At 42.2% G+C, this 24118-nt stretch overlaps 1 protein-coding gene across 1 annotated transcript; it reads left to right on the top strand.

Moving 5' to 3' along the window:
- The first annotated feature begins 8557 nt into the window (after nt 1–8557).
- LOC131249331 (ankyrin repeat-containing protein At2g01680-like) lies at nt 8558–10484 on the top strand. The gene is made up of 2 exons (XM_058250016.1): nt 8558–8946; nt 9191–10484. Exons 1-2 carry the CDS (start codon nt 8650–8652, stop codon nt 10046–10048), a joined length of 1155 nt encoding a protein of 384 aa, XP_058105999.1. The 5' UTR covers nt 8558–8649; the 3' UTR covers nt 10049–10484.
- The last annotated feature ends 13634 nt before the right edge of the window (nt 10485–24118 follow it).

The following is a 24118-nucleotide window of genomic DNA, read 5'->3' as shown; positions in this document are numbered from 1 at the left end:
TTTCTTACAAACATCACGTTGGGCCTCAACTAGGTTCCCAGCGCAGGAACTTGTTGCGAAAGGCTTTCACAGGAAATCCGCGAGGATCCCCATTCCAACCGGAGCGCAAACGCTGTCAGTAGCAGAATGCTATAAATATCACACTCCCCATGCAAGCAAAATCACAAATTAGTCTCCAATAAGCTCTGGTATGGACAACCACGAGACTAGGCTTCGTCAGGCAGCACTCGATGGAGACACAAAAGCCCTCGATCAGCTACTCCGAGAAGACCCACTACTCTTACAAAATATCGGAGCTGCATCAGCCACAGACACACCTCTACACATAGCATCATTGGTAGGCCATGTTGAATTCGCTGCTGCAGTTCTGAAATGATGTAGAGCAGGTCGCGGATAGTTACATGGCCAAGATGGATCAGAAAAGGCCCGGTCAACGACAGAAGTGATCCAGACCATCGAACCTTAAATCGGGCGTATCTTGCAATCCGGAATGAGTTATCTGACGTAAAATATATGATTTTGGGGTAGAACGAGCTACTGAAGCCAACCAACCCAGCTACGCTGGGTTGCGCAGCCCGGAATTGCGAAAAACCCCTGGATCGATGGTCGTTTCCCCGTTTTAATTTCGCTTTTACTATAAATAGTAAGTTTTAGTTTGATTATAACTCTTCATCCGTCGGGCTTTAGGAGTTGCGCCCAACGTGAAAAGAGCTTAGAATAATTAGGAGAACGGTTTGGTGAAGCCAAATAGGACACTTACTATTTTTGGCCGAAAACCTTGCGCACTAGTAGACATCACGACCGTCTATAAATAGTAAGTTTACTATTTATAGTAAGTCGCGGATTCTAGGAGTTTGAGTTGTAGTTTGATTCTGATTTCTTTCCCATTGCTTGGTACCCCTATTTAAAGGGTTGTGAACTCGTTTTTATTCATCAATTAATCAATTTCGAATTTATTAGAATTTATTTCTATTTTCTGCTTTCTTTCCTCGTGCTTTCTTTCCTCGTGAGGAGTCCAGAGAAGCTCCGTGGATTCGGAGTAGTTATCCTCATCACGTTCATACCTGCGTCAATTGGTATCAAAGCGAGGATTCCCCTTGGGCCGATGGCAAACAACGAAGGTATGAATCAAAATCTGTGGACGGTGATCCAGTGATTCGTTATCTTCGGAAAGAATGGAAGCTTTCCACGGAGAGTCGATTGACCATGCAAGGGCGCAGCAACTCTCGACCGTCTTGCGGATGTGCTACTTCCGCCCGAGCCCTAGGCGGTGCTCCACCACCCGTGGTGGCTCCACCACCCATGGTCGCGGTGCGACACAACCCCGATTTTCGTAGAGCACTACCGGTGGCAAACCGTAGGGCTACACCAGATGATTCAAGTTCTAGCGGCGAGGACCTTAATGAGGGTTTTGCTCGACGACCAATCCATGGGGTGATCATCTAGATCGTGCTGAAAGAGACTATCGAGGTAAGGCCGAACTTCCTAGTTTTAACGGTTTATTACGTATAGAAGATTTTCTCGATTGGCTAGCCAAAGTAGAGATATTTTGATTACATGGACGTGCGATCATAAAAGGGTAAAATTGGTAGCGTTTAAATTAAAATCGGGTGTTCCGCATGGTGGGAACAATTACAACTCTCACGAGCTCGCGAACAAGGCGCCCATCCGATCATGGCCACGGATGAGACGTCTTCTTCGATCTCGATTTCTCCCTGATTATGAGCAGATATTATTCCAAACAATATCAAAATTGCAGGCAAGAAAATCAAACATACAAACTTATAATCAAGAATTCCAACTACTGCTACACGAAACGATCGTCGAATCCGAGTCACCGAAGGTGGCGCGATTTATAGGTGGGTTGCGGCCAACAATTCAAGACCAAGCAGATGTACCCAGTCGGGACTGTGGATGAAGCAGTTCAATTGGCGGGTAGGGCAGAAACACAACTTGCAAGAGCTCCTGCTCGTCCATATCCTTCAACTCGACCCCCCATGACGGGTCCCACGCAGGATCCAGTGCCGCCACGAGGAAAAGACCTAGTACCTCAACTTCCTACAACCGCAAACCGTGATACGGGGAGCAGCTCATCCAGGCCTCAACGTGCAGCACCTACAACAGCGAGTCCGAGTAGGATTCCAAATCCTTATGCTTGGCCAAGGTCAAACAATTATTACCGCTGTGGCCAACCAGGCCACTTATCAAACACTTGTCCTCAACGTCCCGCAGCACACTTGACTATAAATGAAGGGGGCACTGAAGATGAGGCCGTAGAGGAAGACCATCGCTTTGATGAACATGAACAAATCACTGAAGAAATAGCAGGTGGCGATGAAATGACGGGCGAGGATCATGGCGAATTTCTAGTTGTGAGGCGATTGCTGTATGCCCCACGAAAGGAATTACATCCACAACGACACAATATATTTCGAACTCGGTGCACCGTCAATGGAAAGGTCTGTGATGTAATCATAGACAGTGGTAGTAGCGAGAACATCGTTTCAAGAGTGATGGTGGACAAGTTGCGGCTACCAACGATGAAACATCCTTCCCCGTACTCAATTGGCTGGATAAAAAAGGTGAATGAGACCAAGGTAACTGAACAATGCACTATCTCCTTTTCAATTGCCAAAATTATAAAGATCAAATACTTTGTGACGTGGTCGATATGGAAGCTTGTCATATGTTACTCGGTCGACCTTGGCAGTCGGACCGTGACGCAACCCATCGGGGACGAGATAATGTTTACGTATTTGTCAAGGATAGTCGAAAAATAATCCTTGCCCCTATGGCACCAGAGAACCACCCTGAAGCCTCTAAAGTGGAGGGGAGTTCTCTCTTGACCATTCGGGATTTTATGGAAGAATCCAAGGAAACCGGCGAGGTATACGCTGTAGTGGTGAAAGGCGAGGAAGAGGAACCCTCAAACATTCCTCCAAGTTTAAGACTGTTGCTAAACGAATTCAAAGAAATCTGGCCTGAGGATTTACCTGATGGATTGCCCCCCATGAGGGACATCCAACATCACATAGACCTCGTCCCTAGGGCTAGCCTGCCTAATCGCCCTCATTATCGGATGAGTCCGAAGGAGTGTGAGATACTTCAGGGGCAAGTGGAGGAATTGATCCGTAAGGGTCTCTTGAGAGAGAGCATGAGCCCATGTGTCGTACCAGCATTATTAACGCCAAAAAAGATGGAAGCTGGCGCATGTGTGTCGACAGCCGAGCAATCAACAAAATTACCATCAAATATCGGTTCCCAATACCACGGTTGGACGACATGCTCGATATGTTAGAAGGGGCCAAGGTGTTCTCTAAACTAGATCTAAGGAGCGGGTACCATCAGATTCGTATTCGACCCGGTGATGAGTGAAAAATGGCATTCAAGACCAAGAAACGGTTGTATGAGTGGTTGGTTATACCCTTCGGCCTATCGAACGCACCAAGTACTTTTATGCGTTTGATGAATCAAGTTCTAAAACCGTTCACTGGCCGATTTGTGGTAGTATATTTTGATGACATATTGATATATAGCCAGGATGAGGCGGAACACAAGAAACATCTCAGGCAGGTGCTACAGGTCCTACAACTTAACAAGTTGTACCTCAACTTGAAGAAGTGTAGTTTTTTAACTGACAGCCTATTATTTCTAGGATTTGTTGTAACGTCCACAGGCATTCGTGTAGACGATGAAAAGGTGCGAGCTATTAGGGAATGGCCGATCCCGACAAACATTCATGAGGTGAGGAGTTTTCACGGGTTGGCGACTTTCTATCGTCGATTTGTGCGAGATTTTAGCACTATAGTTGCGCCTATAACAGATTGCATGAAAAAAGGACCGTTCCAGTGGACCGATAAAGCTGATAAGAGCTTTCATGAGATCAAGCATCGTTTGTCTACAACACCGGTCTTGGTGCTTCCTAATTTCGACAAATTGTTTGAGGTTGAGTGTGACGCTTCATATGTGTTCACTCCCCAAGTATAGGGTTGTGATGTAGTAATAAACTCGGTAAGACCGAGGTCGAATCCACAGGGACTGAAACTTGTACGTTATCTGAAACCAAGTAGAACTAGAACTAGACTAAGATGCTATCTAAATCAAATAAAACTTAGGGAATAATTTGTGGAATAATTATCTAAAACTTAAGTAATTCAAAGGAAGGAAAACTAGGGATTCAGAGGATCCACTCGTAGAGATCAGGGAGATCTTTTGCCTGCATCAGGAATCATGGAAATCAAACTGAACTTACTTGATCTGGTTTTCAAGAGATGAAAGGTGTATGAATTAGAATGGATTCCATCACCAAACCATGCCTAGGAGACAAAGCAAACAACAGAATTAATCTAATTACCAATCAATCAACATGCCATGAAAGTTAGGAAGAGTACCGTCATCCGACCATGCCCATGAGACGATGGTGAACAATAGGGCTTCCTGACTTCATAAACATGAAAAGGAGAAAAGGAACATGCTCAAAGCTATCACAGACCCATTGTAATTTCAGTCACAACAGACCATTAAAAACTAGGAAAAATATTCCTTTAATAATCAAATATATTAAATTCAGTTTATGAATTAAAGACACACAGTAAAATCTCCCATCTCACTACAGGCTTCACCTCTTAGCCCTAGCTAAGAGGTTTAGCCACACATGAAGGGGCTAAGTCTTAAAAAATAAAAGAAATATTAAGGAAGAGAAGAAGAAAAAAAACCAGGCTGCGTCACTTCTCTCTCTCCATTCCTTAGCTTTTTCTTCTTTTCTCCTTCTTTCTTTCTGTTCCTTCAAAGCCAAGCTCCTCCTCCAGCCACATCCAGCTTCTCCTTCCCGTGCTGCCAACAGTTTCCAGCCACGCCCTGTCTTGAATGCTCCTTGTCACGTTCCAGCGGACCTCCCTCTAAAACCTCTCTAGCCGCAGAAAACCCACCTGCTGCCTCCCTGCCAAACTCTTCCTTCTCTCTCTTTATAGGTGCTAGGGGCTGTGCAGGAGAGGCCTGGCCGGATTGCGAAATCCTTCACGGCAGAGTCCTTGCAGAACTCTGCTTCTGCAACAGGAGACGCTTAACTGTTTACGTTTGGACTCAGTTTGCGAGGAGGAGTCTTCCCCTCTTTGAAATCTGCCAGCGTGGCGAGTGTAAGCACCCCTTGTATGATCAAATGGACGGCTTGGATTGCTGATCCGTTCACGGACGGCGACCCGCAACTTCCCGCAACTTCCGGTTTTCCCGGACGCGCGTAAGGCGTACGCAGAGGCGCTGACGTGTTCGGTGGGCCCCACAGAGGTGTTTTCGAGGAAATCCACCCCATCCATTAGATTGCCCTCGAAATTTCGGTCAGAAACGGATGGTTTTTCATGTCCATTGGCTTAGAATCAGAGAAGAAATCATTCAAACATCAATTTAAACGTTGCAGGGCAGTCCACTTATGGCCTCTGTATCGCACACGTGTGCTTGCATGGATCCAAAATTTCAGCATGGGTTTGAAGATTTCATGGCCCTCTACAAGATGGACGGCTTAGATCATCCACTGGGATAATGTGTGGGGCCCACTAGCGTCCGAAAAAACGGACGCCGTCCGTCCGTTATACAGCGCTTAAAACAGAAATTTCTGTTTTGGAAGAAGACGCGGGTCAGCGCTGCTGACCCGCCTAAGTTGGTTCGATGCACCGCGGACGTGTATAGCTTATGTACACACACTGTGTAAACGGGGCCCATTGTGATGTTCCTACAAAATCCAAACCATCCATTTGTTTCCTCATCTTATTTAAACCGCCGAGACCAAAGTTGAGACAGTTCCAGATATCAGGTGGGCCCAGAATCAACAGTTTATGGGCTAATCTGTCAGTTGGGGTACTTCCATAGTGATCCAAGGGCTGAAATTTGATATGTACGGTTAATTTATGGCCCTCAGGCCATGTATAAATTTTTGAGCCAATCAGATGGCGAGAACTATATGATCTTGCATTTTTTATCAATTTTGGGCCTCTTTAATGTGAATGGCCTGATTTCCTCGGATCTTTGATGCATAATTCCATCGATCTTCGTCCCCTGGAGTCCGTCCCTTGCCTTGGGTATCATCAGAGCGTTAAATCCATGGTTTAAGCACCCTTTTTCAGTTCATGCTTGTAAATATACTCTGCATCACAAATACAATTAAATCCGGCTATTAAACGGTATCATGCTTGTAAATCCATGAAATAAATGGGTCTGATATGCAATATTTGACCCTCAACAATATGTCGGAATTGGAGGAGTATTATCACAGGAAGGCAGGCCGGTAGCCTTCTACAGCGAGAAGCTCAGCGAAGCCCGAAAGAAGTGGTCGACTTATGAGCTTGAGTTGTACGCAGTTGTTCAGGCGCTGCGACATTGGCGGCATTATCTAATTCAAAGAGAGTTTGTTTTGTACACTGACCATCAAGCATTAAAGTTTATTAATAGTCAGACTAACGTGAATCGTGTGCATGCTAGATGGGTTGCGTTTTTACAGGAATTCACGTTCGTTCTGAAGCACAAGTCAGGGCAGCAGAATAAGGTGGCTGATGCACTTAGCCGTCGTGCATCACTACTAGTTACAATGAGCAACGAAGTAGTCGGCTTCGACTGTCTCAAGGAGCTGTATGCCGAGGATGAGGACTTCAAAGATTCTTGGATGAAGTGTCAAGAAGGTCACCCCAGTGACCTTCATATACAGGACGATTTTCTCTTCAAAGGGAATCGATTGTGCATCTCCCAAAGTTCTCTGAGGGAGCAGATTATTCAGGAGCTACATGGAGGTGGCCTTGGTGGACACCTGGGGCGAGACAAGACGCGAGCTCTTGTGGAAGAGCGGTATTATTGGCCGCAGTTAGTACGCGATGTGGGAAAAGCCGTACAACGTTGTCATGTTTGTCAGACCTCCAAGGGGCAATCTCAGAATACGGGCCTCTACACCCCGTTACCTGTGCCTAACGGCCCTTGGGAGGATTTATCAATGGACTTCGTACTTGGTCTCCCACGAACACAACGCGGCATGGATTCGGTGTTCGTGGTGGTAGATCGTTTCTCAAAGATGGCGCACTTTATCCCATGCAAGAAGACCCTCGATGCAACACACGTGGCGAATTTATTTTTCAGGGAGGTCGTTCGGCTACACGGGGTCCCCAAGACCATTACTTCTGATCGTGACACGAAGTTCATTAGCCACTTTTGGCGGACTTTATGGAATCGATTCGATACACGACTTCAATTTAGTAGTGCTTACCACCCACAGACTGATGGGCAGACCGAAGTTGTGAATCGCACGTTGGGAAACCTCCTTCACTGTATTTCAGGAGAAAAACCGAAGCAGTGGGATTTGGCCTTGTCTCAAGCAGAGTTTGCATTCAACAATATGGTGAACCGCTCGACAGGGAGATCACCGTTCCAGATTATTTACGGACGAGTGCCTCGCCACACACTTGACTTGGTCCCTCTACCCAAGCACCCAGGCACGAGCATTGCAGCAGAACATATGGCAGACAAGATCATGGGCATCCATGCAGAAGTGCAGACCAAGTTACATGCCTCGAACGAGAAGTACAAGGAACAAGCGGACAAGCATCGGCGACAAAAAGTGTTCGAGGTAGGCGACCGCGTTATGGTCCATTTGCGCAAAGAGAGATTTCCAACCGGGACGTACAATAAGTTAAAAAATAAGAAGATTGGACCGGTACCAATCATCCGAAAGATCAATGACAACGCTTATGTTGTTGATCTCCCAGATGACATGGCCATCTCACGGACTTTTAATGTCATGGACCTAACCGAGTATCATGAACTAGAGCATGACGAGAACTCGAGGACGAGTTCTTTTGAAGTGGAGGAGACTGATGTAGAGCAGGTCGCGGACAGTTACATGGCCAAGATGGATCAGAAAAGGCCCGGTCAACGACAGAAGTGATCCAGACCATCGAACCTTAAATCGGGCGTATATTGCAATCCCGAATGAGTTATCTGACATCAAATATATGATTTTGGGGTAGAACGAGCTACTGAAGCCAACCAACCCTACTACGCCGGGTTGCGCAGCCCGGAATTCTGAAAAATCCCTGGATTGACGGTCGTTTCCCTGTTTTAATTTCGTTTTTACTATAAATAGTAAGTTTTAGTTTGATTATAACTCTTCATCCGTCGGGCTTTAGGAGTTGCGCCCAACGTGAAAAGAGCTTAGAATAATTAGGAGAACGGTTTGGTGAAGCCAAATAGGACACTTACTATTTTTGGCCGAAAACCTTGCGCACTAGTAGACATCACGACCGTCTATAAATAGTAAGTTTACTATTTATAGTAAGTCATGGATTCTAGGAGTTTGAGTTGTAGTTTGATTCTGATTTCTTTCCCATTGCTTGGTACCCCTATTTAAAGGGTTGTGAACTCGTTTTTATTCATCAATTAATCAATTTCGAATTTATTAGAATTTATTTCTATTTTCTGCTTTCTTTCCTCGTGGATTCGAGAAGTCTCTGTGAGGAGTCCAGAGAAGCTCCGTGGATTCGGAGTAGTTATCCTCATCACGTTCATACCTGCGTCATGAAACAACAGCCTGACTTAGCCCGAATCCGTAACGAAAAAGGTTTGTACCCTTTGCACTTGGCTTCGGCTAAAGGGCACCTAAAAATAGTGGAAAAAATGCTGGAGGTCGACCCTTCTTTCTCTAAACTCTGTGATAAGGAGCGAAGGACTCCTCTCCATTCTGCAGCAGCAAATGGCCAAGTTAAAGTATTGGAAGAACTTCTACGACGCCCTGATGCAGAAACCACTCATGCCCGAACAGAGAGAGGAGAGACAACTCTACATCTCTGCGTGAAGTATAACCAGTTCGACGCGGCTAAAATTTTGGTGGAAAAGGATAAGGCGCTGGTTAATATGAAGGATGATCAAGACAACACGGTCTTACACCTCGCAGCTGCCAGAAAACAAATTCAGGCAATGATTTCTTTCTTTCTTCTTCTTCTTCTTCTTCTTCTTTTTTAAAATTTATTTAAAAAAAAAAAAAAAATCCGTTTGGCATGAAGTGGTACAATGCAAGGCCTACAATTTTTTATGAAACCATGATGTATGGGGTTTAATTTTATAACGAGGGTTTTTTTTAATGATTGTATTTACACCTAACAAACATAGTCATGAAACACATGCTTACCACTAATCCTTGCTTTTGCTTTGTATTCAGATGCTAAAGCTTTTTCTCGAATCAGGCGTGGATGTGAACGCCCAGAATATCCATGGTTTCACGGCACTTGATGTACTAGTACATGGTCCAAGCGAAATAGGAGACATGGAAATCAGCGAAATCATTGTGAACGCTGGATGTGAGAGAGGCAAAAAACTAACAAACAAAAGCAAGGTAGAAAATGAACCATCTAACTGGAACTGCTTCCCATGCAATAGGAACAAAGACAAGAAGAAAATGTTAAAAAGGCTAAACAAGAGGCACAATACACTTCTACTAGTTGCAACCTTGATTGCAACGGTGACCTTTGCAGCTGGGGTCGCCCCTCCTGGAGGAGTCTGGTCTGACCCACCGTCCAACCATTTGTCATTCTATGCTTCACCACCTTCTGAACAGAACTTACCAGGCAAAGCTATTCATGACAATCGTAATGATAGATTAGAGTTCAAGACATTCCTAGTTTTTGATACGATAGGGTTAATGGCATCACTCAGCATAATTCTCATTTTAATAAGCGGGTTGCCGCTCTTGAACAGCTGTATGACATGCATCTTGGTGATAACCTTGTGGGTGGCAGTAACCGCCATGGCGATGGCTTTCATTTTTGGCACCATGCTCATCGTCGTTTCCCACGACTTTTCCCACATATTAGGCTGTGCTCTTATAGTCTGGATTGGGCTAATGAGCATCATTCTCATATGCCATTGCATCCTTGCCATCTTTCGTCTACTCAAGTGTTTAGTGTGCTTGGTTATCACTTGCTTGAGGAAGTGTGGAATTTGCAAGAAAAAGGAAAATCAGTCACCAGGCAGCGGCCGCAATCAAAACAATGTTCGCCAAGGTTGTTGCCTTTGCTGAAGATCGATAGGCCTTGCGCATCAGCCGCCATGTAAATTTGATGAACTAGTATGATTTCGTACATGTGGGGTTCAAGTTTAGTTCTACAAACTATTGATGTTGGAGGTTTACAGCTGAACAGTTAGATAAACATATAACAGTGGATGTTGTAATCTTTCAACCTAAGATAATTCCAGTCGCCCATCATAGCAACTGTATGAATCTCCTAACCCTATGTACTACCTGTATGGAATTGGTGTATTAGACCTGTGCTTGGGAGGAGGAGCCCACCATTCCTCTTATATGTAGATACGGTTCCTATTTTAGTGTGATGGATGTCTGTTCTCCTTGTGGCTTGTTTCATGTTTAGCTTTGATTCTAGGTGTTTGTAACATTGTGGATGTTGAAGTTGCACTTGTATCTTTATATATAACTACGTTTGGAAGTATTGTTGGTAGTTGTACTCGGATTTTACAATTCCAAGATCACATCCGCATATTAAACTTGCCAATAATGAAAAATAATAATAAGAAGAAGAAGAAAACCGTAACATCCAAATGAAGGTTACAGCGAAAGCTAGTTCACTTCAACTTCTCGCTTAAACAATGATTCCCTATAGCTAACTCTCTTGTAGTTCACAAACTCAGTGACTAAACTCAGAAATCAATTCAACTACATTCTAGACCAAGGTGTCCTGTATGTACAAGACTGGGTACAACTCGAACCAACTGACTCGGTTGCAAGACTTTTGTTTTGTTTTTTTTTTTTTTTTAATGCACTTTTTTATGCTTTGTTTATTATTTATTTTAATTAAATTTTTCTAAAAAACATTTTTCGCATACACTACTAGGTCGAGATTCAAGCGGTTGAAATTGAACCAGATAATAACAATATTCAATATCAAAAGGAGAGTGCTGAAGGAGAACTCTACTGAATTGGGATTTTCTGTTTTCCTTTTTTTTTTCTTTATTTTCAAGAAATCAAAGAAGCAAAGAAGAATCAGTAAGTTCTTATCGCCTTTCCTAGGCTTGCCCATGGCCGTCTGGGGCTTTGTGAGTTAGCCCTTGGGAAGCCTAGTCCCCCAAGTTAGTGCAGGCTGAGCTGGGCCACGATAACGAAAAGATGTAAATGATCAAAAGAAAGTTTAAAATAGTCCAATCTAATAATTTTTTTGAAACGTGATTAGAACTAACAAATGCTTTTAAACTAGACATGTACAGTGAACTGGAACCTCTTACATCATTCATCCATCCATTCTTTTTGTATAATGATGGCCCATTTGATGATTGGATGAGACCAACAGTCCAGGGAGGGCCCTTCATCATTACTCCAGGTCTAGCCTGGTGTAAACAGTGGGCTTAGTTTTCAAGCCGAAGCCATCCAGCTTTTATTGCCACTGCATGAGCCATTCTTCAAACTGCTTGCTGACTCTGTCCTATTTATTCATCAGAGCAGAAATTGCATCAAGGCCTGAAATAGGCCCAGAAATCCATTACTACCGTTAATGGATTTGGAACCAGGATTGGCTGGGCCAAAACAGAAACTGCTGAAATCAACATCTGGACATTTTATTTGTTGCCACCCAGGCCGGTCCGATGCTCTAAATGTGAGACGAAAGCCCATCCTATGGTAGACTAGGCTGGAGTGTTGACAGGCCCATGAGCATGGGTGCAATTCAACAGTTGACTATAACAGCCTATCGTGATGTGATCGAGATTTGAGACTTGAAAATTGAATCCATTTAATACAATTTTAGTTTTTCTAGTTAGCCAAACACAAACTGAATCAACACCAACCAAAAGTGCTAGGATGAATTTCTCCTGTAAGTTTATAGTCCTTAAATAGTCCTTAGTTTGCACGCACAAGTGACAAAGACTCTCTTAATGAATTTCTCTCGTAAGTTTATAGTCCTTAAAAAGTCCTTTGTTTGCACGCACCATGTGCTGTACTGGCCCCACCGTGATGTGTGTCAAAAATCTACCCCATCATTCAGATGCAATATTCCATGTTGGACCGCGGGCTTAAAATTCAAGTCAATCCATGACTAGAGTGGGCCACACCAAATGTAAAAGTTAAAAGGTGTTATCCCCCCATTAAACATTCATAATCATTTATTGGGCCCTTCGAAATGTGGTTCCCAAATCCAGCCCATCTGTTGTGTGTGTCCTACCTGGATGAGGGGTCAGACTAAGTTTCATCTACATTCAAGACTCAGGTTGGCCCCAACAAGCGCTTTTATATATTTTAGGCATGTCTTCACATGGTTTTATATGGTGTGGCCCACTTGAGTTCCATATATGGCTGATTTTTGAGATATCAGATAACTGAAAGGGGACCCATCAAATGCACGGTGTTGATGTTTAACATACATCATGGCAGGGCCTACACAGCTCGACCTCATGGGAAGTTCCCATGAGGTCGACTATATATATATATATATATATATATATATATATGGGTTACCTCCATTAAAACATTCATAATCATTTTTTGGGCCTATCGAGATATGGTTCATAAATCTAGCCCATCCAATATATGTGTACCACTTAGATGAGGGGTCAAACCAATCATCCAAATTTCAATTGGGCCCCACCAAGTGCTTTTATGTATTTTAGGTATGTTTTCACATGATTTTAGATGGTATGTCCCACCTGAGTCCGTATACAGCTGATTTTTGGGATATCTCATAATTTAAAGGGAACCCATCAAATGCATGGTGTTGATGTTCGACACGCATTATATATATATATATGGAAATGGTTCTATGCGGTCGAGCTCATGGGAACTTCCATGAGGTTGAACTGTGTGGGCCTCACCGTGATGCGTATCAAACATCAACACCATGCATTTATGGGTCCCCTTTAATTATGGGATATCCCAAAAATCAACTATATACAGAACTCAGGTGGGTCATACCATCTAAAATCATATGAAGACATGTTAAAATATATAAAAGCACTTGGTGGGGCCCAACTAAAATTTGGATGCATCTAAAACTTGGTCTGACACCTCGTCCACGTGGGACACACATAATGGATGGGCTGGATTAATTGACGCATTGACCACTGCAACGCTGAGGGACAGCCGTGCGAGAGAAATTGACCATGGTTATTTTTATTTATCTAAAAAACGGTTGTAACTAAGCACATATGATACTACACGCATGTGCTAAAGTCCAGTAGCCGAAAGCATCACTAGCTTACACTCTGACCAGAGTAGCATGGGGCACGTGGAATCCCGTAGGAGTGCACACCGTCTGGACCTCTTTTTGGGGAAGAATTCCATTTCTAGAAGTTCCCTCTTGTATGTCACCTTACTCACTTAGGGCCTTTGGACGACTATGCTTTTCTTTCTGAATCAAATTCACTTCCGCCTTACTTACTTTAGATAAAGACTAGGATCCCGCTGAAAAACGTATGCGCGGTCGTTGCTTGCTACCTCATCCACGTCATTCTGTTGTCAAGGGCTTATTGTCTGACTCTCATAGGAGCAAGCAAGGCTCTTAGACTCGTCCTATGAAACTTCTCCCCAACTTCTCTTTAGACTGTAAGAACCTCAGTGCTTGATGGGCTTTATAGTAAGGGTACACTACTACGAATCCTTTGGCAATAGATAGTGTCTCCAATGTATCAATGCTCTCACTATTGAGTACAGTTCTTGATCATACGTCGAGTCATTTTGCTTGGTGTCACCACGGAGACATTCATAAACCGCCCTACTGTAGTTCTTAGCGGATAACCCCAATTTTGGTTTAATAGTACATCCCAATAGTAGACGACCATACTTGTTCATTTTGCTTGGTGTCACCACGGAGACATTCATAAACCGCCCTACTGTAGTTCTTAGCGGATAACCCCAATTTTGGTTTAATAGTACATCCCAATAGTAGACGACCATACTTGTTCAATGCAACGTGGCTCCATACGGGATACAAATTACTAGGATAACAGTTGCTTTTTGTGTGGGTTATAACTTTTTTTAGACAAATAAAATTTTTAAAATTTTTTGGTTGAGTAGCGCACGTGGTAAGGAGTCGCCACAAAATTTAAGAACTGCTGGATGATTTAGCCCCCCCACCCTAGAGGTGGAGTAGGGCGCCCCCTCTAGTGTTGCTGAAGAGGAGCCCCCCCACCCTAGAGGGGAGTTCCCATGAGCTCGACCACACATACCATTTATATATATATATATATGTGTGTGTGTGTGTGTGTGTGTGTGTGTGTGTGTGTGTGTGTGTGTGTGGGAAATGGCTGTGTTCGAGCTCGTGGGAATTCCCCATGAGGTCGAGCTGTGTGGGCCCCACTATGATGTATGTCGAACATCAACACCGTGCATTTGATGGGTCCCCTTTAAATTATGGGATATCCCAAAAATCAGTTGTATACAGAACTCTAGTTGGTCATACCATCTAAAATCATGTGAAGACATGCCTAAAATATATAAAAGCACTTAGTGGGGCCCACCTAAAATTTGGATGCGTTTGAAACTAGGTCTGATCACTCATCCAAGTGAGACACACATAGTGGATGGGCCGGATTTGTGAACCACATCTCGGTGGGCCCAAAAAATGATTATGAATGTTTTATGGAGGGTAACCCCTCTCAACTTTTGTACGTGGTGTGACCCAATGCAAGTCAGGTATTGACTTGATTTTTAATTCCTAGGCCCACTATGGAATGTTGCATCTGACTGATGGGGTAGATGTTCGACATACATAATGGTGGGGCCCACACAGCTCGACCTCATGGCTAGCTGAACCTTTTCCCATACACACACACACATAAATTTCTACTGTCAAACTTAATATTCATGTGCCTATAAAAAATATATAAATGACAATCATTAACTAGGGCCATTTCTTGTTTAATAATCCAGACCATTGGTCTTTGGGTCACAACTGTGGATGGACCCGTACAGTGCGTTCTTGCAAACCTACGGTCTAGGTTGCTCAGCCATGAGCCTACTTGTAATAAACTAAGACCTGATCGATTATGGGTAGCTTTTCAAATACTAATTTAACTATCTCTTTAATGAAAAAATGACTTTTAAAAAAAATAATAAAATAAAATTAAGACAATTTATTTTACTAGTTAATAAAAAAAATATATGATTCAATTTCACGTGACTACACGTGCTAAATAAAATACTTCACGTGTGACTACCTACTAAATAGAATACAAGAGCTAAAATTCACGAGTTGCATGTCCTTTGATTGGGTGCAGCTTTGGCTGATCACTGACTGTGGGGCTCACTGTTATACAGGTATCTTATATCCATCATTAATCCGTTTCGCCAGCTCATTTTAAGGCATGAACCCAAACACGAAGCAGATACAAATCTCAGGTGTACCATACCAAAGGAAACAGTGGTGATTGAACACTCACCATTAAAAACTTCTCCAGGGCTACCAGATTGTTTATTATTTATCATCCAACCTGTTGATAAGGTCACAAGGACCTCCACCACACAAATATCAGCTTGATTCAAAACTTCTGTGGCCCATGAAAAGTTTTTAATGGTCAATCAACACACTTTCCTGTGGTGTGGTCTCCCTCGGATTTGGATGTGCTGCATTTTTTTGGCACGTGACTTCAAAAGAGGTGGCGAAATGGATGGTCAGTATGGATACAAGACATATACATCGAAGTGGGCCCCACAGTCAGGTTGTCGTCATCAGCGTCATAGCCTTCACCTACTTGTTTGAACGGTTGTCCTACATCATCAGCATCTTAAATGCGAAGAAGTACATACCTAAATGAGGAAAATGGGCGTATGGGTGGGCCCCCTCGGTCTTGGTGTGGTGATCTTGATGAGTGGATTGGATGGCATATTCACATCATGGTGGGCCCTGAATTCCATATAGAAGTTTTTAGATTGGACGTCTCATCCTCAATTTCCCTCGTTGATCCCTTTGGTGTGGTCCACCGATGTTAATGAACAGACTGAATTTTCGTATTTATGCCTAACATTGGAGGGGTAATCTAATGGACGGGTTGGATGGTACTCGTATATCAAGCAGATTGGAACACTTGTGCAAGATCCGTGGTTTCCGTTTAGGTGGCCGGATCATCTGGCACAAACATACGAGATACCATTTTGTTTTTTCATATGTTCTTTCACGCGTGTGAAACAGTCACGTGTGCATGAGTGGTGCAACGGCAGGGTGAGCAGGAAACGTAGGTGCAGATGTTGGATGATCTGTCGCAGAAGTAAAGCTGATACACTCATGAGGCGGACTACACTTTATCTCGAATGTGAACCGTACTTAGCTACCTTCATAAAATTGTCTTTTGTTATCAGATAGTAGTGGCCCACTTGATGAGCAGATCGTTCTCATTTTCATGCCGCCCGTCATCTCGTACACTCCAGTGCATGTTATGAACGGTTCAGATGAGTGGTGCAACGGTAAGGCTCCACCCACGAGCACGAAACGTAAGGTGCAGATATTGGTGTTCACACGGCATACTTTCAGACATCTTACCCCTTGAATAAGTTGGGATCGACCATGTGGATGATCTATTGCAGAAGTGAGGTTGATCCAATCATGAGGTGGACCACATTTTACATTGAATGTAGAACGTTAGTTAGCACATACAGCACTTAGCCCTTGAATAAGTTGGGACCCACCATGTGGATGATCTGTTGCATAAGTAAGGCCAATCCGCTCATGAGGTGGACCACACGTTACATTGAATGTGTACCGTTAACTTCTTCTTCTTGTTTTTTCTTTTGGCTAGCTTGTTAGTAACTTAGTACACCCACTGTCAGTTCACATTTCAGTGTCAGCCACCCCCAGTAGGGAGTCGATACCAGGAACTCAGAGTCGAAACGAGGAATCTTTCACTCAGTCCACCACTTGAGCTATGGATTAGGGCGTGTGTACCGTTAACTAGCTTAGTAAAACTGTCTATTGTTCTCATACAGCAGTGGCCTACTTAATCAACAGACTATACTCATTTTCCCGCCACCTGTCATCTCCAACAGCCCAGTGCATGGTATGAACTGTTCAGATGTCTGACACGTGAGCCAGGTTGGCAGGTGTGGAGGTCCGTGTCAGCCACCAAACCTCGATGATGATGGACGTGGGCCGGGTGAGTGAACCGTCAGGATTTAAAACGATGTTGAGAAAGGCCTACGGATCGTCCGGGATTGAACTCTCGACCAGCTTTTTCTCCCAGGATTGGGATAATTGAAAACACCTCCCCTTACTTTGGATTATTTGAATAAATATGAATTAATTTGAATATATATATATAAACACCTCTCCTTAGTTTGGATTATTTCAAATACCTCCCTTGGACTTAGGCCTACAACTTGGGTTTGGATTGGCCCCAAATCAATTAAATCAACCCAAGGTTGGGTAAGGCTATGAAGGTCCTACCTATCATAGTTTGCGCGAATGGCTTGGATCGTAAATTTGCTCGTTATAGACACAAGTTCAATTCTCTTCCCCATAAATTATCCGATGCACGTGATAGGCAGGTGATTATCTTTGTCCGCCAGGAATAGTCTCACCTTAAAAAGATACAAGGATACCCTATTATCATTTTAAAAAAAAAAAAAAAAGAAGATTAGTACAGTCCTCAAGTTGAATTTGAGTTGGAAAACAAAAACCCAATTTGAATTGGGGTTGGGCTCAGGTTGAACAAAATCGAACCAAGTTAGTCCAAGTTAAGGATGTTCATATGTAGTTTGACGGCTGAAGTTGAGGATATTCATATGTAGTTTGGCTGGATTGGGTTGGGCTGATCAGTATAGAGGACTATGTTGGATTTGGATTCGACTCCTTAGGTTGAAATTGGGTCAGTTTAGAGGGCAGGTTGGGTCTTCTTGAGGTCGGGTTGGGCTTAAGTTAACACTAAGCTTGACCCAACCAGACCCACCCGAGTCTGCTTAGAGACGTTAGAGGAATCTACTCCAAATGAAGAAAATTATAACTAAGGAGCTCTTTTGTTGAGCATCCTTACGTGAAATTGTTTCCAACACATCTAGAGACTATTGAATGCACAAAAAATAGGTGAATCTAACCTTCGTATGGGGCATATCCAATATATATATATATATATCGAAATTTATGTGACCGACCCATCTCACGGAAATTATTTTTAATGCGTTGGGATAATTGCAAACACCTCCCCAATATTGGCAATAGGTGGCCAACCTGACCAGCTGATCAAAACCTGATTATTGTGCTAGGGCATCAATACATTGGTTTTGTTCTAATTAGATCCCCGACTTATCTTGTGATGCCGCCGACACATGTGTAGTGTGTATGTGAGTTTTATTGCAAACATGTTTGTGCTTAGCAAAGCTTGAATAACTATCTCAAAGTGATCCAGGATAGATGTGGATTGTCTATCAGGGCACTAATTAAACACAGCCGTCTAGGGCCAATGAAAAAGTGGTGTTTAGGCATGTCAGGGGTGGGACACTAAAAAGTAAAGATTCTTAGCATGAAATGACATTTTTTGCTTTTTTTATTTCATTGTAGATCTCATGCCCGACATGTAAACATGGTTTTTTTTCTTTTTGGTGGTGCTAGATGGGGTGCGTCTGGTGCCTTGCTGGATGCAATCCGTCCATCCAAGACTGACTTCTAGTTTTTCTTTTGAAGGAAGTTAAAAAGAACTCTTATTTCCTCCTATGGGCGCATAGTTCGAAAAACCTACAGCCTGTGCTAAGAAAAAAGAAGAGAAGAAAACCCATACCCTAGGCAAGGGAGGAAAAAGGAAAATGAAAAAAATTAAAAAACTAAATAACCACAATAGAATCAATAAGCGAGGTCAATTCAGTCAAAGCTATGATACATGGGATCCATTTGAAGAGGCATTAGCAAGTTTGGAGATGAGAGCTCTTATGCCTACCAAAAAAATCCACCATCCTCCGAAGAGACGTTATCGGAGAATGCAAGGAATGGATAAACAGCCGTATGGTCCAAGAAGAGCAGTCAGGGTTCTTGATCACCACACGACAATCCTCATTATAAACTTGAAGGATGAGAACTGCAACCATAGCGAAAGTTAGTCTCAAGAGACCATATAATAAGATAGCAAGACTCTTATCACTTAGGCCCTTAACTAACCATCTCAAAGATGACATCCTAGATGATTTTAGCGGTTGGGGTGACACAAAGAAGCCCAACCTTTATGGAATTAATCTCCACACAAGGGACCATCAAAACCAGTCTCACTAAGGAGGCAAGCTTGATGTGGATGACCGGTCTACTAGAAGGAGAGAATCTGTTGAGAGATTCTGACTACATATATTTCCAAGAACAATAATCATTGTTATGGAATGGCCAACAACAGAAATTGCATGAGACCTCACTTCATATAAGATTCATCTAAGGGTGGTCTCTATGGGGAGGGAGGAGTTATTGAAGAGGAAGTTGTCTCTTCCTCCAAATATGCCAAGCAAGGGCAAGGAAATAAAGCTTGCTTACCAAAATTAGCAATCGGGCCATCTGAGTTTTCCCCAAAATAACTACCAGCCTCTATAATAGTTTGGGAGGAGATTAAAAAAAGGGATAGAGAACTTTTTATGATTTGTCTCTCAGATTTAATGCCTGTAGGGGCGGTTAAAGAAAATATGATCAATGGTCTCGAAATGACAAAGATCGAAGAGGCATCAATCATCACTTAGAATATTATAATTAATAAGCATGTCTTTTGTCTTAAGCCTCCCTAGAAGTATCATCCACGCAGTGATGGAATGTCTAAGAATGTTACCCTTGAACCAAATTAAAATAGCCCATTCCACCTTAGTACCTAAAGGTTGAAAAGCTTGAGCTGCTGATCTAAGTGAGAGACAACCCTTGAGATAGGGTCCAAACAATTTCATCCTCAACTAAAACAAGGCAAATCTATTTCATCTGGTCAAATATTTTAGCTATAGCTAGGAAGATGGGTAGAAGGTTTGCCATTTAGTTTCTTGAATGAAAGTGGAAATTTTAACATCGGGTCTCATACCCAACTACGCAACTACATGGCACCATAGCAATCACAAAGACTGCCATCTCCTAGCCAAGGGCCATACTAGAAAAAAAAAAAAAAAAATGAGATTCTAGGAACAAATCAAGAATTTGGTATTTCTCTTGTCAATATTGCAGACATTGAGAATACTGTGCCAAGCCCATGATGCATAGGGATGGATTTTTACATGTCAGATTCTTCTCCAAGGTATTTCTCTTAGACCCATTTTCCCCAAAGGCTATACTTTTTAAAAATTGTTTTCTATAATTGTTTAATGAAGAAAGCTTTGGCAATGGTTTCGATGAGTAAAATTCCAAGGTCCCTACCCCGCTTCAACTTGTAAATTTGCTCCCCAATCAACAAAGTGGATTTTAGAACCTCCCTAGGAAAAGTTTCTTATTTTCTTTCTAGGATATCAATACGGCCCTTGGGAAATAGAAAAGCATGGGATCAATTAGTAAGGAGATTTAAGAGGGTGGACTGGATGAGTTCAAGCCTGCCAATAAAAGAGAGAAAATTTGCTTTCCATCTTCCAAACCTCCTTTAAGGTTGTCAATTAGGGGGCGTTTGAATCGTAAGTTACTTAAGATAAGTTACTTATGCCTTAAGTAGCTTATCTTAGTTTCTACTTATTAAGTTGAAGTGATTAAGTAACTTCAAGTAAAAAAGTTGCTTTTTTTTTTTCTGCTCAATGACACTGATGTGGTATGAGTCCACTTTTATTATTATTATTTTTTTAAAAGTAAAAAAGTTGCTTATAATTTATCTTAAATTACCAAACTTATCTCAAATAAGTTAGTTATCTACTGCGGTGAGTACAAAATGGTGGTATCTAAACAGGCCCTTAAAGATTGACAATCTCTAATGTGAAGCCTTGTGGCACATAGAGGAAAGCCTAGGCACTTGACAAGTAATCATTTGAGTTACAGGACCTAAAGAAAATGATTGCACCTTTTTTTACAGTTAATCCCAAGGCCTGAATGTTAGAGTGTTAAGATCCCTTGATATACATTGATACGCCATCCTCCGACAGCTTGAGCTTTTGGAGAAAGCGATTATTTGACATGGTATCAAAGCAGAAGTTCAAGTGTTTGAATCTTAGCAAATATGCTGCTCGTATCTACGAACAAAAGATGTGCTTTCTGATTGATGATAGCATCAGCTGCAATGTTGACCTATTCCTCTCAATCAAAAGCTGAGAATTCATCCAGGTTGATGGTGAATGCTTGCTCCTCATCAAGTAGGTCTGAAGTTAAAGCAATGGACTTCTTTTACTCTTGGATTCTTTGTTTAGCCTGCAAGAGGAGGTACTTGATGATGGATGTCAGCAAGAGCTTTTCAATTCCGTGTTTGATGATAGCTACAACAAATGGCAGCCGTTCCTGGTCACTTTTACAAAGATGCAGATTAGTTTCAATGGCTTCCTTCACCGGATTGAGAGAGGCTAGGATTGATTTTGATAGGGAATTCTTCCTCCCATTCCTCATATATAAGATGCAGAGATGCCAAAAGATTGTAGATTGCCAAAGGGAGACTGGAGAAAAAAAGAGAGTACTGGGAGAAAACAGTCACTGAAGACTGTTAAGGACTATTTCTTCTTCTTTTAAGATTTGAAATCTCACCTGCACTCACTGAAATATGAGCCATAGGTGCAGGTAATCCATCCATCCGGTTGGTCCAACCATCTACATGTTTTCCCAAGAATAATTTTGGTCCATTCAACATATGGGCCTTGATATTGGGTGGATGTTTCAGAACTTTAGCCAAGTTCTTCAGGGTCCTATTTTTATTTTTGTTTTTTGGAAACTGTGGCCCACTCATCCAACGGATCAAATTGATTCTTGGCCTTATATATATTAAAATTATTTAATAATTTACAATACATATTTTTAAATATTTTAATTTTGGCGAGATTTTCTAAGAAAAACTTCAAATTTTGAAAATCTTCCTAGGAATTTTCAGGCCAATAAACTGTGGAGATTGAGATTTGTCACTGTCCTTTTTCCGAGCAGGTCTCTATCAGCTCAATTATTTTAACATCTGTTTTCTTTTTACTTGAATGCCTGAGTGTCAACTGCCGGGTTAGGGTTGGGGTCGGGCCATGCACTGTCCAAGCTTGGCCGGCATCTTTCAACCTTAGCCTAAGTCCGGCTTTAGCCCATGAAAAGTCAAAAATGTCTAGCATGAGCCCAGACTGGAATTTTAATACAGGGCCCAGCCCAAGCCCAACCTGCCTGAAACAAAATTTGAAAAATAAAGGATGCACACCTTTGATTTTTTTAAGGACCTGTGATTTTTATGTGAGATTTACTCCAACCATTAGACATGCAACCCCATGTTAGCCCAAGGGCGAAAAGATCAGGATTATCTATGATTCAACAGTAGTTTGTTCAATCCCCCACTGCTTTCTATGGTGTGATCCACTTGAGCTTTGGATGTACATCATTTTTGGGCTCATGATGCTCTAGAATTATCTAGAAAAATTAATGGATGGTGTAGATCTAACATAAAAATCATGGTAAAACCAAAAAAGGTTCCACACGCTAAAAGTTATATATGTCGTGTAGTTAGCAACCTATTTGGGAGAGAGAAATCTTGAGGTATCTTATTAGTGCGAGTTGAATCTGTCAAGTTCAGTCATAAAAAGACTCCATCTTCCTCGTTGAAAAACAAGAACTGCAGATCACCTACCAGCAATTGAATGGTCAAATAACAACCTATCTAGAATCAAGATTCCAAAGCATATATCCCAACCGTTAATACCTTTTTCATTTCTGGAAAACAACACAGAAATCCCTTGCCAAATCACCAGCATGTGAACACACGTTATCCCCCGTGCAACAGGAGTCCGAAACCATAAAGATCAGATAAAACTATTTAACAAGAGCTCTATAAATGTTCAAAGGCACAAAGAGATCCATCCAACTCTCAATAAATTAGTAGAGGAGTGGTTAGGTCAAATCGACGATCTATCGATTCTCTGTTCGTGTTTGTCTTCGGGGTCACCGATTAAAGCCACTCAACATGCCAAATGGGTGAGTAGTCTCATATGAACTATCCATCTTTTTAGTATTAATTTCAAAGTAATGAAAACTCAATCTGAATATTGTACGCATGAATATATGAAGAAGTCTAGCAGAGTTATGCCCACAAATCTATGTTACAAATGTACAGATATCACCTTATGCCTTAACCTTATATCTGATACGTAGGAGAGATCATTTCAAGGGTCTAAACAACCCTTGACATGGGAAGAAGTCAAGACCCTTTAGGAGAGATCATTTCAAGGGTCTAAACAACCCTTGACATGGGAAGAAGTCAAGACCCTTTTTCGAACTTCGCTCAGTTTAGCTTGGCCGGGATGTTTGGACCAAATCAAACCAAGCTCAAACTCAAGCTCAAGCTCGTGTAATATGGACCAAACCAAACTCAAACAATAGAAATAGGCTCAAAAATCGGCTTGTGTAAAGCTCTAACATGGAGTGTCACATAAATATGCCAAACCAAACTTGGGTCAAACTCGATTCAGCTCGGCTCATGTACTATGTGTGGGGGAGGGGTGTGTGTGTGTATTTAAATGAAAAATAAAGAAGTCCAACCGATTTCATATATAAACACCATGGTGCCACCTGCCCAAGCGTGCAAATCCTTTAATTCTTTCCATATATTAGCATTAATAGCCTTGAAAGTCCAACCGTATCGGGTGATGGGTGAGTGTGTAAAAAATAAAATAAAATGAAACAAGTCCAACCAATTTCATATAAACACCATGGTGTCCAACGGCTAAGCGTGCAACTCCTTGTATCCTTTCCATTTATTAACATTAATAGGCTGGGAAGTCCATCCGTGTGGGGGGGAAGGGTGAATGTGAGTGTTAGAAAAAAGTCCAACCGATTGGAATGATACGGATGAGGATTTGGTGAGGGTTAACAGCTTAGTAGGTGAGGCCCTAGCCTTCTGGCCCACCTTGATGTATGTGTTGTATATCCATGCTGTCCATTAATTTTGCCAGATCATTTTAGGGCATGGTCCCAAGAAATGAGGTCTATCTAAATCTCATATGTTCCAGGGATTGAACTCCTACCATTAAAACTTTTCAGGGGCTACAAAAGTTTTGGATCCA

This window comes from Magnolia sinica, chromosome 6, assembly GCF_029962835.1.
Source record: "Magnolia sinica isolate HGM2019 chromosome 6, MsV1, whole genome shotgun sequence".
Classification (NCBI taxonomy): domain Eukaryota; kingdom Viridiplantae; phylum Streptophyta; class Magnoliopsida; order Magnoliales; family Magnoliaceae; genus Magnolia; species Magnolia sinica.
The sequence above is the reverse complement of the archived record's forward strand: the minus strand, read 5'-3'. Positions and strand labels throughout refer to the sequence as shown.

Excerpts from the sequence above, each read along its gene's own strand:
- LOC131249331 (XM_058250016.1), top strand. The coding sequence starts at position 8,650 with ATGCTGGAGGTCGACCCTTCTTTCTCTAAACTCTGTGATAAGGAGCGA. Across the intron at positions 8,947-9,190 it reads CTGCCAGAAAACAAATTCAG|ATGCTAAAGCTTTTTCTCGA; the intron begins GCAATGATTTCT and ends CTTTGTATTCAG.